Genomic DNA, 18,516 nt, shown 5'->3' with positions numbered 1-18,516 from the left:
GAGAAGTGGTGCCTCGATGCGCACCCGGGATCCGAACCCGGGCCACCAGCATTGCAGCGCGTGCACTTAACCACCAAGCCACAGGGCCGGCCCAGTATATGTTTTAAAAACAAAACATTCATTACCCATTTGATTTGTTCAAATAAAACTTCCCTTTTCTATATCACATTGTAAATATTTAAGTTTCTCAGCCTTACTGTTTTCTCCAAGGAGCTAGTAACTAATGGAATTTCTGGTTTATCTTTGAGAACACAGGCCCTCCTAATTAGCAATTGCTAGTGAAAGAAATTTCAAAAAAGATAAGAAGAGATGCTCAGGCTGTTTCTCCTAGAGCTGCAGAGGGCAGAACATTCTGAGTCAGAGGGCCTGTCCTGATAACATACAGAACTGAAAGCTTTCACAAGAACACTATAAGTCTAATATAGAGGCTGTGTGTTAAGTTACAACTATAATCATCCTGTTCTATTTTCCACGATAAAACCGTCCTTACAAATGTTTATTTGTAACAAAGGAGTCTCTCAAGTCATTTGGATTCAAAGCATCTCAGGATGTCCAGTGACTCTAACCTGTATCTAAAAATCTGCTTTTTAATTGGTTGTCTTGCTTGATAAGTGATTGCCCTGCTAAGATATTTTAACTCTCGTTTCTATTTCTGAAGACATAAATACTTTTAACATACCTTTGTTAACCACAGAAACTTTGAAACTTTATCCCTTTCCATCCTTCATGCATAAAGGTAAAATAACTTGACTTATTTGGTAGATTCTTTACCTTAAAAGTCATGTATATTGGGTGAAGGGATACATTTATATGGTGAGTGACAAACAATAATGTACAACAAAAATTGCATAATAATAAAAAATCATGTATATTAATTTAAAAAATGGATTAATTGGATTTCATCAAAATTAAGAAATTCTGCACTTCCAAAGAGACTGCTAAGAGGATAAAAAGAAAAGCCCCAGACTAGGAGAAAATATTTGCAAATCACATACGTGATAAAGGACTTGTAACCAGAATATACCAAGAACTCACAGACTCATTAAAAAGAAATAAAGAAGCCAATTCAAAAACAGGCAAAAGATTTAAATGTATACTTTACTAAAGAAGATATATGGATGGCAAACGAGCACATGACAAGATGCTCAGGGGCCAGCCCCATGGTGTAGTGCTTGGGTTTGGTACACGCCGCTTCAGCAGCACAGATTCGCAGGTTCAGATCGTGGGCATGGACCTATACCATTTGTCAGCCATGTTGTGGTGGCGACCCACATATAAAGTGGAGGAAGACTGGCAAAGATGCTAGCTCAGAGCTAATCTTCCTCCGCAAAAAAAAAAAAAAAGATGCTCGGCATCATTAACCATTAGGTAAATTCAAATTAAAGCCACACAAGATTTCCCTACACAACTAACAGAATGGCTAAAATTAAAAAGACGCCCATACAAAGTGCTGTCAAGGATGTGAAGAAACAGGATCTCTCATAAACTACTGGTGGGAATGTAGTACTAGTAGTACAAATCTTACAAAATCAGAAAAAATAAGCTGAAAAAGGTAAAAGAAATTGATCAAGATAAAAGCTCAAATTAATGAAATATGAAGTATAAGAGCCATTACAACAATCTAAAGGCTAATACTTTTAAAAGTTCAATAAAATAGAGAAACCTCTTGAGTCTGTTCTTGGAGAAAAAATGTGTGTGTGTGTGTATGTGTGTGTAGTTTGTGTGTGTATGATTAGAAAGGAGAAAGGACACATTCAGAAGAAATCAAAGTAAGTATACAAGAATATATATAGATATATGGCAACCAATTTGTTAACTCACAAGAAAGATAATTCCCTAGAAAATATAAAAGCTATTAAAAACTGAACCAAATAGAAGTAGAAAGTTTGAATAATTCATACAAGAGTTTGAAAGAAAGATTTAAAAGTTACCACTTTTAAAGAGACCAGGACCAGGTAGTTTCACCAATGAGTTCCATCTAATTTTTAAGAAGCAAGGAATTCCAATATTATTTAAACTATTCCAGCCCACAGAAAAATATTTAAATCTCTTCTATTTATTTGGTGAAGTTAACAATATCTTAGTACCCAAACGTGATCATAAAAGTACAAAAAATATATAAATTATAATTCAATGCCATTAAAAAAAATATGTTTCAGCAATATATCAAAGGGATAATATAATATGACCAGAGTTCATTCCATGTAATGAATTAATCAATAAATTGAAAAATAAGCCATATGATTATAATAATGAATGACAAAAAAGTATTTCATAAAAATTCAGTCATTCCTAATATAAACAAGGTAATTTAGTTACCAAATAAAAGTATTTAAACATAACACTTCTTAACAAAAAATATTAATACACACGGAAATAACTAATCCTTAAACTTCTCTGATTAAATGTCTGAGATTCTGGGCCGGCCCTGTGGCTTAGTGGTTAAGTGCGTGCGCTCTGCTGCTGGGCGGCCTGGGTTCAGATCCCGGGCGCGCACCGACGTACCGCTTTTCCGGCCATGCTGAGGCCACGTCCCACATACAGCAACTAGAAGGATGTGCAACTATGACATACAACTATCTACTGGAGCTTTGGGGGAAATAAATAAATAAATAAATAAAATTATTTAAAAAAAAAAAAAGTCTGAGATTCTTAATATAGCTAAATGTCTAAACTATGGTGAAGTTTGGTGGAAGGAACTGAGAAAGGACAAATATGAAATTTTCTACATACCTATCAAACACACACAAGCATATACATACCTATGTACATACATTCACATGTATAAATACTATCAAATTCATATATAAAAACGTATGCATATTCCCTCACAGAAAACATATCTAACATACATAATTATACATTTGTATTTATTCTATGTTAAAATACTAGTTTACCTGAGTGGGCAATCGGAATAAGGAATTCTTATAGAAAATGTCCTTAGCCTGGCTCCATGTACCATCAATGATGATGATCGTGGAAGGATAAATAGGAGAATCTAATATAAATTCTTCCAAATTAGCAGCTTCAGCCCCTGGATATAATATTAATGTACCAGACTTCCGACAAACAGTTGAAAGTTCAGGATCTCTACAAGATTAAAGAAAAAACTTTATTAGATTGTGGGGAAAAAACACCTTTTATTACTCTTATTGGACTTCAATCAAAAATACATATCAAAGCATTTTGGCACTGGAGATATAATAATGAATGCGACAGCCTCTGTCTGCAAGCAACAAAACAATCTTGAGGGGGAAGGAGACAAGTTAAAGAATCAATTAAAGACAATAAACAGCATCTTTTTTAAACTGATAAATGGCATCTACAAAAATGTACACCAATATCATATTTAAAACTATCCCTTGAGATTGAGATCAAGGTAAAGATGCTGGCTTTCACCACTCCTAACATACATTGTACTGAAGGTCCCAGTTACTGCAATAAGGCAAGAAAAAGAAACAGAAGACATAAAGATCGGAAAGGAAGAAGTATAAATGATCCTATTTACAGACGATATTTACATATAAAGTTCTAGGGAATCTACAAAACAATTTCTACAACTAATGAATGAATTTAAAAAGTCACTGGATACAGGGTTGATTATTTTCTTATATACTAGAGGCAAAAAATTGAAAATAAGTATTTTTAAATTCCATTTACAAAGGATACCAAAAGCAATATATCTCTTACTTATTCCCCCATGATTACTTCACATAATCTAACAAAAGCCTAACTTAATCATTCAATTACCAGATTAATATTAAATCAACAGTCTTAATCAGCTTTAGTTTAAAATCCATCAGTGAATAATAACTTACTGAGTAAGCACTATACTAGGCAACATAGAAAAAACCGAACTACTTGATATAATGGGCTCAAAATGCAATGGGCTATTTGGAAAAGTGTCAAGTTTCTCATCCAAAGCATATTTGTGGAGGAGTTAGATAGCCAAATGTCAGGGATGACCCAGATAGTTTCCATTTCTACCACCATAGATGCTCACCACTTTTGAAATAAAATAACCTAGATCCAAGTTGGCAGATTAGGTGGAACCCAATTCTACCTATATAGCTACATCCACCCAAGAATTACAGAGAAACTATCAGTATAAAGAGCTTCTGTGTGAAAGAAGTATCACAATGTAAATAACGATGTGGCTCCTCCCCATGTGAAGAGCCCTGGATCTCACTTCCATTCCCAACAAACTGGCAAAAATCACAACAGCAGCACCAAGGCCAGAACAAATCTCACCTCTGGGGGCAAGGTAATGCCAAATCTGCAACAGAAAATTCTATATGAGAAGACTGTGCCTAAACAATAGTGTCAGAGAAGGGAAAAAAATGATTTTATAAAGTTCTAACATGAAGTTATTTTTATAATATGAAGCTAAATAATAAAGAAGGCTAAACTATTAAGGAATGAAAAAGTCTGCTCAATTCCCTGGGCTTGTTGCTAATACTCTTCTTACTTAGCATTTTTATAAGTGAACTGAAAAAGAAATCTCCATATTTTCATGAGAAATTAAATGTTGCATCTAAAAATATATTTAACTGTGTAGGTAGGATCAAAGTAATTTGCGAAGGCTTTGTGAACGGGCAGAAAAGCAACAAATGTGCTTCAAAGGTAAGAAAAGACTTGTAGAAAAATTTAAATATACGTGTAGTATATAATTTATATTTATGATAATGGGTTCTGTAATACAGTGTGAAATAAGATCCAAGGACATTATAAAACTGAGGGTGAAGATATCAACTAATGGGCTGCTGCACATAAAAATATTGGGCCTCATCAGAAAGAATATTTTAAATATGACAGGAGAAGGCATTCTATCCTTCAAAAAAATATGATATGCCTATAACTAGAATACTAAATACAGTTCTAGTCACGGCACCTTAGGAAAGCTTTAATGGACTAGAAATGGATGGATATGTGTTTATTTATATAAATGCATATCATATAGAATTGTAAAAAAAGAAAATAAAATTGAACTAAATCTAATAAAAGTATGCTACCATCTTGAAACCACTTTCAACAAAAATGAAATAAACAGTAAATATACATGCCTTTAGGCTCAACATACAGTACTATGAAATTTAGATAATGCTATCAATCCCTTGGTTATTCCATTTCAGTCTGTGTTTTTTGGGGGTATTTTTGTTTATGTTTTGCTTTGTCTTGTATTATTTTGAGGGAAAAGGCAGAACTTAAATTTTTTGACCACTCCCAATGTACCATGTTCTGGGTCTAATGAATAAGTTGAAGGAAACCATTTTTAAAGATCTTTGTAGAAAAGAATTACTTTAAATTGCCCTAAAAGTTAATTTACCTTTCTTCACTGAAGCGACGACCAATCTTGACTTTACACTTGTCCTGGGGGAGGCATGCTGCTAGTAGAGGAACTGTCCGCAACACTTTGTTTTCCTTTAATTAAAAAATTAATTAAAAAGTACATTTTACTTAGACAAATGCACTTTTAAAAGTTTTATGATGAATATTTGATTAATAATATATATAATTTTCACAAATCTTTTAACACAGACCACAGTTTAATAAAAAGAGCTATAGTTTCCCTGATTTATCAGTATTAAATATAATACAAGTGTACATTTTAATTCTATTTGTGTGTTTAGAGGTTTACTGATCAAATAAGATAACATTAATCTAAATAATGGTTACGATTATGAAAAATGTAAATTTGTGCTTAACTAAATCAAATCATTTATTCTGAAAAACTTCTTATTTCAACAGTAATTACATTTTGTAGTATGTCAACTTGAAGATAACTGCCTAGATCTTTATGCCCAGAAAGCAAAGAAGTTCTCAAAAAAACAAAACAATGGTGCCTATCAAAGGGACACAGAAGCCAATCTCAATGGCCAAACTGGAACAATTTGAGCAATAAAATAAATAACACAGTATTTGGATTATAACCCAAAGTATAAAATAAATATAGAGTCCCTACTGATATAAACAAATGATTGAATAAATAAACAAATGGGAGCAAAAAGACAAATCTTCCTTTTTGAAGAATTTCAAGTAATAGCTGTAAATATGCTCCATTCCAGGAGGTAGAGCTTAATCTCTCCTTCCCACTTGAGTGTCGGCTGGATTTATGGCCTTCCTTCCAAAGAATAAAGAGTATGGAAAGGGAAAAAAATAATAACTTTAGAGCGGAGAAATCTGACCATTTCTGTAAATTCTATTAACTACCATCAGTGGTTTTTTCAACATCATAGTTTCCAACACTAAAAACTACTTTTCTTGTTGTCACAAGAATTCTACCTTAATCCAAGTAGAGCCAGGTGATTAGCTACTCTGCCTTAGTTGCACACTTTTCCTGGTTATTTTGGTCTATAGGGCAGAGTCACTGTCTGGCTCTTCTCAACTGGCCCAACTGGGAACGTCATGCTTGATCACATAAGTGACAGAGCCCCTCTCTAATCTGTTTACCTACACACAGCCCAATGTTATCTTTAATCAATTGATATAATCCCGACTATATATATCCTCACATTGAATAATGTGACTATTTTTGTATCCACAAAAGAATCACAGTGTACTTAAGGAATATCAATCATTACTCACTTTCCTTTAGGAATATCAAAGTTACTTAGAAAATTAATACACAAAACAGTAATGTTACATATAAATTTACTAAAGTAATTAAAAATAAATTTATACTTACATTATACTTGTAACAGAAACAAAAGGTATTGCAGTGACGATATTCAGCAACCACAAACACACACACCCACATATATACACCCTTTAGGGACATTTTTGTGTTTATCTCTTTCACCCCTGGGTCTCTGAAGTGTTGATTAAAATAATATGTAAAAGGTGAATTTAAAGATGCTGACAGTAATTGATCTACCTAATAAAAAGCTGGAAAAGGAAACAGAAGAATCAGAATTTGCTGGGACTTTAACTTAATAAAAAAGAACATGTAGCAGGCTGGAGCTCTTAGGGAGCCTGAAAACAGTAATTTGGAACAACTAATATGATGAATGAGACTAGGAGGAGAAAGACGAGAGGGGAGTTTTAGGACATTTTCCAGTGTTTCATACTGTTTTCTTCCCTCCTTACCACCACTATGAGACTTTGACACATACTTAAATCACTTTTGAAACTTTTACCAAAGTAACACATTTACATATGTCAAACTAAATAGTGCCAAAATATTTATAATGTTCCCAGATACACTCTCTAGTACCACTTCCAGAGGCAACCAGTTTAACTCTTTTAGCCATTTCTTCTAGCAGTTATCTCCATATTTCTATATATGTGTCTTGCTATTTCTTAATTTATCAATTTTAGATACTATCTACAAACTACCATTTATTATCATTATCATAACAGCTAACTTTAATGTACATAATTTTAAGTGCATTATATATACAGATTGATTCATTTGCTGTTTACAATAACCCAGTAAAGAAGTATATCTTTTATCACATTCATTTTACTGATGACGAAACTGAAGCACAGAGAGGTTAATTAACTTGCCCAGGGTTACAGAATTTACAGAGCTATTAAGGACTTAAACTCAAGCAATCTGGCTCCTGAGACCTCACTCCTAACTATAGCACTTTATAACTACAGCCTGTCCTAATAAATGAGGATTTAGCTTTCTTACATTACTCCTTACCCTCATGTCTTCTAATATTTTTAGTTAAATCAATAAACTGTGTTTACATCATTATGGCTACATATACATTGTTCACAAAAGGCCAAGCAGTTTAACATAACATTTTTTCCTTGTAAAGCTTTTTGTTATTTTTGAGATAAGTGCTTTGTTTTTATCCTTAAATAATTTTCTACATACATATACCTACTCTTTGAAATGCTCCATCATATCACCTCCATATCATCCACTTCATTAAAGCCCCCTCCTAGAGCCTATCCAAATGGCTTTCAATCACTTTTTAGGGAGAGCCATCAAATTGGCATATTCTTTTATTGAAAACAGTGTGCTGAGATTAAGCACAAGGCAGCCCAGTATTACTGAGTTAGATTAAGATTGGAAAGTTTCTTGGGTGATAAGGAAAAACAACATAGACCTACTTATATATACATAAAATATATCTGTAGCACACAATTATACACTGATCTATCTACAATTATATACAAAAAATCTATATGCAACTATAGACGGATCACCTAAATTGTGAATTAACCATGGAAAGAAGGAAGGAAAGAATGAATGAATGAATGAAGGAATAAATAAATAAATTTGAAAACATTAAAACTGTCACAAATCAATAAAAACACCTACATTTTAAAAGCCATCTTATGTCTGGAACCACACAATAATGAAAAGGCACCATGAAAACAGCATTCGCCATAAAAAGTCAAGTTTCAGCCAAAACGGTTATGACTAGTAAACTATCATTTTATGTAAATTTGAGCTGCACAGTGTTGTAAGTTTAAATGAAGTAAAATAATGCTAGTAACCAAACTGTCACAATCCTGACAAGAGCATGTTGCTTGTTAACACGAAAAAAATGTTACCCAACAAATGGAATATTTAACAATTTGCAATAAAAGACTAAGTGTTTCATCATTTGGAAAAAGAAAAGACAGATTAATATTTTTTATGTCTTTGCTAAAGTCTTCAAGTCATATAGGCTTCAGAAATTTAAGAAAAAAATTTTTCCTTTTTCAAAAGCCTGATTTGATCTATGATGTCCTGAGTTCATAAATGTTAGAAGAGTTTTAACTTCAGTTTACATTAAACCCATTCTGGACCATGCATCAACTAGTTTTGTATTGATTATAATTTGTGGTTTTCTAAGACCTCCTTCCCTCCTCTCTTCATTACTGCAGTTAATCAAGAGTTACAAACACATACACACCAGCAAATGCATAATTCTCACCCATGTAGGAAAGTATTAATTAAAGGTCTTTATAATATATATACTATAAAATATACATATTCTGTTCATTTAAGGAAATAAAAAATTTATTTTATATATTCATTTTGTAACACTAAAATGCTGAGAATTACTTCTACTTTAACAAGAAAAGACATCAAGACATCAAGGAATATAAGCTATGACCAAATTTTAAAAGTAATGATTTTCTTAGCTTTTCACTCAAAAAATCTCATTTTTTTCTTCATACAAAACTGTTGGAGTTCTAAATTTCTATACTATTCAATAACACAGTTTTTATGAAATAACACTGTTTTATGAAATAATATAGTTTTTATCTGTCTCTAAAGCATATGATACTATACAAGCATATAATATGTAAAAGAAACTATTTTCTCCCAAAGAGAAAAGCATTTATCATCAATTTATTTTCAGAAATGCTAAAGAGCTGGGAGGGATGAGTATGTTCATCTGTGTGTTTCCTCCCGTGTACTAATATTTTAATTGAAATTGTGTGTTTTACAAAATCTTACTCACCTCTGCTGGATGCTGAATTATGTACAAGTGGGTAGAGATGTGCAGAGGATGCACTGGTAGAAATGGACACAAACATACTTTCTGAGGCCGGCTAAAGGGCAGAAAGAAGAAGGAAACCTGTAAATGTTTAAAAACAACGATATAACAACGTAAAACTTGAACATAATCCCACCTCATTATATAAAGAGATTTGCTAAAGCTGCATTCTTTTAAAACGAAACACTAAGAATGAACTTAATCAATCAGACTTTAGATATGAGAATTTGGAAAACGATTCAAGTAAATTCTTTACCATCAATATAGATCAAAGTGCCTCAAAAAAATCATCTTATCTCCTGTGGAAGAATACTCATAAGTCACCACCATGGTCTTTTATTCATGAAGTAACCCTTCTACTAACTAGCATTCTAAATAAAGAACAGATCTCATGTCAAAGAGAAATCTGGCAACTCTTCTAAATCATCTGAAGGTGGAGGGAACAATACGATGGTAAAATATTAGAATATAATTACCACCTAGAAGAGAGTTCTAATCAAACTTAGCCATCAATCAACATGGAGAGCTTACTAGTTGGGAGAAGAAACCCAAACAGGGACCACCAAATTATATTTGGCTAAAATTATATCCACAGATTGTCTGCCTTATCCATTTATTTTCCCTTTTGTTATCATTTACTTTGCTGTTTTTGTTTTACTTACTTTTTAGTGCTTTACTATTGTTTTGGTAACACACTCATTATAAAATTCAGATGGAATAAAAGGGTATACTTCCCATCTCAGTCCTCCAGCCTAGGGCATTCTCTTTCCTAGCGGCAACCAATGACTAGTTTCTTGTGTGTCCTTCCAAAGGTATTGTAGGAATATACACAAATATTTTACCATTAAATCCATTATTTGATATGTGTGTTTCTAAAATCAAATTCATCATGAAGCCAGACAGAGTATATCATGGGAGTAAATTTTCACAACAAATCACTACTACAGGCAGATGTTACACGTCATTACAATAGTATACAAGTGAATGTATACATTCACTGTACTACAAAACAGACTACTATCAAATCCTTCCTTAATTTTACTTATATAGAGGTATAGCCTGAGGTAAGAAATGCTTATATTAACAAACCATAGAATGTGAGTAAATTGGTTCAATTGTATCTACCACCTCATTCTACAAGAAACTGTCAAATCTATGCTCCTACTGAAGAAATTATTTAGATGATGTCTTAGGAAGAGGTAGAAACGTATTGTACAACTTGACCCCACCTCCCCTCTCCACCACCGAACCTCGAGTGGACAATTAACCAAGGAAAACAATATATTTGCTTTCCAGTGATGTCTGAAATGATTCAGTATGATTACTCTGCCCTACACTGGATTCTCTCTCAGGAATGTGAGCAGATTTATAGGGATGGAGAGAGTCTTTCAGTGGTCACAAGAAGGGTAAACACAAGTAAACACAGAGAGGAGCAGACAGTGATTGATGAAACTAGGTACACTGACAAACAGATCAACGGCTACAATTAGAAAGGATTCCTCATTCAGTAAAAGGATGAAGAGGTTAAGGTACATTCAAACTCTAAAATTTTAAGTTTCTGATTTTTTTATATGAAACTCTGTATGACTGAAATGCACAATCAGATGTCAGTTAAATTCTTTTATAAAACGTAATTTAAGATCAGATCAAGCCATTTAAAAAATTCAGAATTTAATTGGATATCAACTTAAATATCCGCAAATTATATGATTCTGAGAATATGAAAGAATTAAAAAAAAAAATCAATCGTCCTATGCAGGAAACATCCAGGTATTAATGAGCCAAGTAACTGCAAAATCTAATCAAGTAAACAAGCTGGGTGGAAGCTGCAGATTTCTGTGGGCAGCAAAAAACTAGGTAAAATAAACCCTGAAAATAACATCTTCAGCTCACGACATATACAGTGATTATAAAAGTCCTTAGTATGACACTTTGGATAGTGCAAAGAACTGCTGTGGACATTGGCAGCTCTGGGTTTCACATCTGACCAAAATCTCTGTTCGTTAGGAAAAAAACAAACCTCGGGCTGGCCCGGTGGCGCAGCAGTTAAGTGTGTGCGCTCCGCTGCGGTGGCCTGGGGTTCGAAGGTTCGGATCCCGGATGCGCACAGACGCACTGCTTATGAAGACATGCTGTGGCGGCATCCCATATAAAGTAGAGGAAGATGGGCACAGATGTTAGCCCAGGGCCAATCTTCCTCAGCAAAAAGAGGAGAATTGGCAACAGATGTTAGCTCAGGGCTAATCTTCCTCACAAAAAAAAAAAAAAAACCTCAATTACTTGGGATGGTAATTTCCTTACTGGGAACACACCTTGGAACTTTAAGAAGATGTAGAATTAAGTAGTTTGGAGAGTTCCACTTCCAGGATGACAGGGAAAGTTGCTTCACAGACCCACTGCCCAGTGAAACAAGCGAAGCTAACAAAACTACTTTAAAAAGCAACCAGTTAAAGTCACTGAAAAATGTCCTAAGCGCATATTTGAAAGAAGAAACATTATTCAAGAAAATCTACTAAAACTTGGTATTGCGACACTTTGTGGCATTTGAACCATAACCCACTTCCTACCTTGCTCCAGCTCAGGTTGACAGAAGCTCCACTCCAGCTAGGTGTGTCTAAGAGAAGAGAGCTCCCTCTCAGCTCCTAATCAAGGTGTACCATATGTCAGAAAGAAAGGTAGGCCATCAGCATTTCTCATCCTCTCCAACTCCAAGTTGAAGAGGCTAAATTCCTGATGAGTGTGGCCAAGAGCGCAGAGGCTCCCTTCCTCCACCCAGCCTCCAATTATAAAACAGGAGGTCTACCACAGTGCAGGAGGCTGAGAATGCTGGAGCCCCAACTGCCCTCACCTCAGTTTGCTCATAGGATAGAAATTCCACACCAGAAGCAGCAAGCCAGAGACCACTGCCCAGCCCTGAGCCCAGAACAGTGGCTCAGAGAGTTTGCCCAGAAGGAGAGGTAGTCTATACAAAAAGAGAGCTCTGAAGCTCTCTCCAAAGTAACTGCTTTATTTCAAACAGAGTGTGAGGAAGTTCAAGACTAAGGGTGCTTTCAAAAAGAATACTTCCTCTTAATTAAGAGCAATAAACTAAATCACAGGCCAGCTGGTTCATTAGAAAGAACCAGGGAAAGACACAGCTAAGAAGAGCACACCTGCAGTCAGAACAAACCTCAAAGAGTGGCCTCAAAAGCTACCCCAGCCCGAATTTAACTAGATCAAGCTGCTGAGCAATTTATCCCCTATGGCGCTGTATCGAAATGATAGAACAATCAGCTGGTAATTAGTGCAGTCTAATGGGCAGGATGTAATACCAAAAGAAGAAGGCAGCTTAAGAGAAAGATCTGGAAAAGAAGAGACATTCAAAGAGAACCCTGCTAAAACCACCGTGACAGTGATGATGTTTGCACAACTTGGCTAATATAATAAAAATCTCTGAGAATATACAATAAAATACTATAATAAAAATCTCTGAGAACATTTAAAAGGATGGATGTCATGGTATGTGAGTCATATCTTAATAAAGTTGTTATTTTAAAAAATGTAAAAATGCAATGGAAAAAGAATGTTCAACCTAATTAGTAAGAGAGAGGCATTTTATCACTATTTGATATTATGTTATCTGAAAGTGGGTTACCTTCTCTACAATGTAAGCTACATAAGGGCAAGGACTTGGTCTACTTTTTTCACTTTTATATCCCAGCACCAAGCATAGTAAGCTACCAATAAATACTGTTGAATACATGAAGGAATACCTTTGCATTCCCTCTTACCTCCACCTTGGGATGCCTTTCTCCTGCTACACAATTTCTTATCCTATCCCTTCATTTTCTTACATATCAAATATTAATCTCTCCTCCACTTCTTCTCTAGTACTTAAGCAATTAGTTTCTATTACAGGTGAAATTCAGAGTCTCAGATCTCCCTTTGCTATAATTTGTGATCATTTTGGTAAGCAATCACACATAAGAGGCAAAAATATTTACTGAAGAAAATATTTACTAAAAAAAAAAAAAATCAGCTAAGCACTATGTGTAAATACTGTAACTGTGATTTAAGCTAAAACTAATTGTTTTGGCTTATGCTTTGACATGCCCATAAAACATCATTCCCTATTTACTTTAATGCACGTCCCTTTTATTAACCTAATCTAATTACAATTACTTCAACTAATAAAACTATAGTTCTTTAAAATATTTTGCATTCCCTATTTAACAAGTTACTTTACAATATGAATTTGCGCTTATTTGTTACTTTAACAGCAATTTTTCTCATACTTTCCTCCTCCACAATGGTCTGCACGTATTGTGTTGGTGACTAGCTATACAAATGTTAAACCATCTCTCACCAAACTAATGGATAAGTGCAGAGTAACTGCTCTCTTCATTCTAAAATCCTTTTCCAATAAAATAAAATGCCTAGGAATAAATTTAACCAAGGAGGTGAAAGACCTGTATATTGAAAACTCCAAACATTAAGGAAAGAAACTGAAGATACAAATAAACAGAAAGATATTCTATCCTCATGGAATGGTAGAAATATTATTGTTAAAATGTCCATACTACCCAAAGTAATCTACAAATTCAATGTAACCCCTATCAAAATTCCAATGGCATTTTTCACAGAAATAGAACAAAAAATCCTAAAATTTGTATGGAACCATAAAAGATTCTGAATAGCCAAAGCAATCTTGAGAAAAAAGAACAAAGCTCTAGAGGCATCATGGTCCCCAATTTCAAACTATATTACAAAGCTATAGTAATTAAAACAGTATGGTATTGGCATAAAAACAGACACATAGGTGAATGGACCAGATTAGAGGGTCCAGAATTAAACCCACACACATATGCTCAATTAATTTACAACAAAGGAGCCAAGAACGTACAACGGGGAAAGGACAGTCTCTTCAATAAATGGTTTTGGGAAAAGTGGACAGCCACATGCCAAAGAATGAAACTGGACCACTATCTTACACCATACACAAAATTAACACAAAATTAACTCAAAATGGATTAAAGACTTGAACATAAGACCTGATACCATAAAACTCCTAGAAGAAAACACAGGTGGTAAGCTCCTTGACATCAGCCTTGGCGGTGATTTTTTTTTAATCTGACACCAAAAACAAAAATAAACAAGTGTGACTACATCAAACTAAAAAGTTTCTGCACAGCAAAGGAAACCATCAACAAAATGAAAAGGCAACCTGCTGAATGGGAAAAATATTTGCAAATCATATGTCTGATGTGTGGCTAATATCCAAAATATATAAAGAACTCATACAACTCAATAGCAAAAAGCAAACAATCCGATTTAAAAGTGAGCAGAAGATCTGAATAGACATCTTGCCAAAGACGACATACAGATGGCCAACAGGTATATGAAAAGATGCTCTACATCATTAATCGTCAGGGAAACACAAATCAAAAGGACAAAAAGATATCACTTCACATCTGTTAGAATGGCTATTATCAAAAAGAGTAGAAATAACAAGTGTTGGTGAGGATTTGGAGAAAAGGGAACCCTTGTGCACTGTTTGGTGGGAATGTAAATTGGTGCAGCCACTATGGAAAACAGTATAGAGTTTCTTCAAAAAATTAAAAATAGAACTACCATATGATCCAGCAATTCCACTTCTGGGTATTTATCTGAAGAAAATAAAAACACTAATTCAAAAAGATATATGCACCTCCATGTTTATTTCAGCATCTTTTACAATAGACAAGATACAGAAACAACTTAAGTGTCCACCACAGGACAAATGGATAAAGAAATTGTGGTATATATATATTCAATAAAATATTAGTCATAAAAAAGAATGAAATTTTGCCATCTGCAACAACATGGATGGACCTCGAGGGCATTATGCTAAGTGAAATAAGTCAGACAGAGAAAAACAAATACCATATGAGCTCTCTTAAAGAAAAAAAAAACTCAGCTGACAGATACAGAGAACAGATTGGTGGTTGCTAGAGGCATGGGGCGGGGAGTGGGAGAAATGGGTGACCTGTTTTTGTTCTTTAAGTTTCAATAAATTGAATTTAAAAAATAAAAATAAAATCTTTTTCCAAAGAACAAAAAATCTCCCTACAATCCAAACTTAACTCTTGAAGACTTAAATATTTCAAATCGATAATGGATTAAAGAATTTATACATTCAACAAATCTTTATTTAAATATTTGAATGTCTAACTATGTGCCAGATATTAGGTACTTGGGACAATAAAACAAACAAAGATTCCTGCTCTCATGGAGCTTATTTGTTTTAGATCTTTTAAAAGTTCTTTGCTTCCTATGAACTATTATGATTGACAGAAAAAAAATACATATAACTACACATCAAAACTGATTATCTATAAATAATGAACATCCACTTCAAAATAAAAATCAAACTACTTCTAAAATTTACATAGATCTGAGAAAGAAAAATTAATATCTGAATAAATAGCAACTGGTCAATTACGTATAGGTTTGGGGAATAACTATTAAGATATGTCACTGACAATGTCATTGCCTTGCTATGTCACCTTGAGCACATCACAGATTTTTAATTTCTTCCTTCATAAAACTGGTAATAAGGCACCAAGAAAGTTCTGGGGAATAACTACTGAATCACAGGCAAACATTATAAAAATGTAATCATTTGTGACTATTATTTTTCAGCTAATTTATAACAGAATGACCAAAGTAAGAGCTGAGATTTTTCTCTCTTACATGTTTACAATGCATTGCAAATGCATAATAAATACTGTTTTCCATCATTGGGGTTTATCTTCTTTAAAATCTATACAACCCAATTAATGTTAATTATATTCTTAAACTATAAATGGAATTTTCAAATAATTTCCCTGAGGGAACTTCATGAAATAAGTTTTTTCTTCTTTTCTCATTAAAGATGTATGTATAAATATGTAGGCTTCCTGTCAGACTAAGATTGACTGGCTTCCGAAGTGAATGCTGTAATACAAGGGTAATCTGTCACTCTAGGCATGATATCTCCGACAGCCTGTAGCCAAATAAAATTATACCTGACATATAACTAAAGATGCTAGAACCTACAAATAACATTTTTCAAAAGTTTAATTAAATTTCTTACATAATATTCACTGTAAGTTATTTTTCTCATAGTACTGATTTTAATCAAGAAAATCTCATATAGGCAAACTTGAAAGATTAGTGAATAGACTTACAAGAATGTATCTTTAAAGGATTTTTTTACCCATTCAACAAAAGCAAATACAGAACCCAGAAAAACAGTGCACCTCAAATTTCCCAATACTCAACAAAATTTTTACAGTCCCAAGAGAATGAAAAAGTAAAGAACAGAGTTTCATAGCTCTTCAACAGCTTAGTTGAATAGATATACTGCATTACACATAAAAATGCCAACAACTTTCTAATTTTAAAACAGGCTTTGCAAAACTAAATACCAGAGTGCCCTCTACTGTCATTTTAAAGAAACTTAAATAACCTGTAAAATAAACTCTAGTTTTCAAATTTCTGAAACTATATTCAATATAACCAATGAAAGAACAAACAGATTTCCGTTATTAATATAGTATTACAAATTTTTATCTCATAAAGAGAACAAAAATAGGTAACATCTACCATGTCTGATTGCTTCAAGTATAAGTAACAATGATATTCTCATACGCCCCAAAATTGTTTTTATCACTATTGTTTTATAAATAACTGCCTTCAGGAGTAGAGGCAGGACAGGCTTAGGGGGAAAAAAATCACTGTTATAGGAGAGGAAGTAACTTTAAAAAGAGAATAAATATCTTTAGATGAGACTTTCAGAGACCTGTGCCCCAGAGGGCATGCCTTGAGCAGTGGTCTCCAAAGTGGGTTAAGTAAAATGACCCAATGATGTGCAAAAAGAAAATATTATCACTTCTATTTATAATTAAGCATTACTAATATTTAGTATATAGAATAACACTCCCTCCTTGGGTTGGTATATCAGATGATGTGTCAGGATATGTAATATCCTGATAGAAAAGGAGTTCCATAACATGGAATGTTAATAATGGCACCCACAAAGAAATGATATACACCCACAGAGAATCTATATTGAAGAAATTCTAATTGCACAATCACAAATGAACAAGCATATGGCAGAGCTGTTTCTTTCTTAATCCTAGTTCAAACTCTTCATCAGAGTTTAGAAAGCTAATTAGAAATGACAATAACTTAAAAAAGCAGAAATTACAAAAATTATTTGAATTGTGGATGCACACTTTACTATCATTAACAATGAACCTCACCGTAAGTAGATACTATGCCTCAAAATAACGGATACTGATAGTATGACTCCATCAAAATTAGCAAGACATTTTTAAATAGTTTATTTTACCATTTTTCCTTCCTTTTTAATACCTATTTTTGTGTCTGTTTTATGAGGCACATCATACACTAGTACATAATAAATACATATAATCATAGATAAATATATATACCTATTAGAATTACCTCCTATATTTTTCAACCAACTGTGATATGTAGTCAAAATAATTTAAAGATCACTGGCCTAGAGATAAGCTTGTTCCTACCATAGGATCTGTAATTACCTACCATAGGATCTGTAATTAAGAAAATTTTTAGTTAAGTGTTATTATAATTAAAGAAGCCTCAGAGGAGCCACATGCCTGGAAAACAAAAGCCTTGTGTCCAGAAAGATGACTATATTCAGCAGCTATATAAAGTCCCTACTAAAACCACAATGACAAGGTGACAAGGCAACTAAGACTGAGAATCTTACCATAAAGTAATCATCTATATTCAGTTATCCTATTATTTACTTTCTCCTCTTCTATAGAAATGTAAACAAATATAAAAAAATAGCAAACATCTTTCTTAATAGCAAATTCAGTTAATCACTCTTTCCTCTGCAAACTCTTATTTTATACTGTCACAATTTGTCTTAAATATTAGTTACTTAAACATATTTTCTCTCACACTAAATTCACTATAAAACTCAAGGAAACAATTTCTTAATCATTTTTCTATGACCCAAACTGTGTTTTTATTGGATACTGAATACTGAATACATAATGATGGAATAAATAAAGAA

General features: G+C 33.4%; 1 protein-coding gene across 1 annotated transcript in view; it reads right to left on the bottom strand.

Moving 5' to 3' along the window:
* The window catches only part of DTWD2 (DTW motif tRNA-uridine aminocarboxypropyltransferase 2), a 92,812-nt gene that overhangs the window by 61,368 nt on the left and 12,928 nt on the right, over positions 1-18,516 (bottom strand). Inside the window, exons 2-4 of the mRNA XM_004420284.3 lie at positions 9,411-9,501; positions 5,327-5,421; positions 2,898-3,090 (exon numbers count right to left, since the gene is read on the bottom strand). Of these exons, the coding sequence (XP_004420341.1) occupies positions 2,898-3,090; positions 5,327-5,421; positions 9,411-9,501 (379 nt within the window). The remainder of the gene's footprint in view (positions 1-2,897; positions 3,091-5,326; positions 5,422-9,410; positions 9,502-18,516) is intronic.

This window comes from Ceratotherium simum, chromosome 4 (assembly GCF_057802395.1).
Source record: "Ceratotherium simum simum isolate JZ-2026a chromosome 4, ASM5780239v1, whole genome shotgun sequence".
Classification (NCBI taxonomy): Eukaryota; Metazoa; Chordata; class Mammalia; order Perissodactyla; family Rhinocerotidae; genus Ceratotherium; species Ceratotherium simum.
This window is presented reverse-complemented; position numbering and strand designations above follow the sequence as displayed.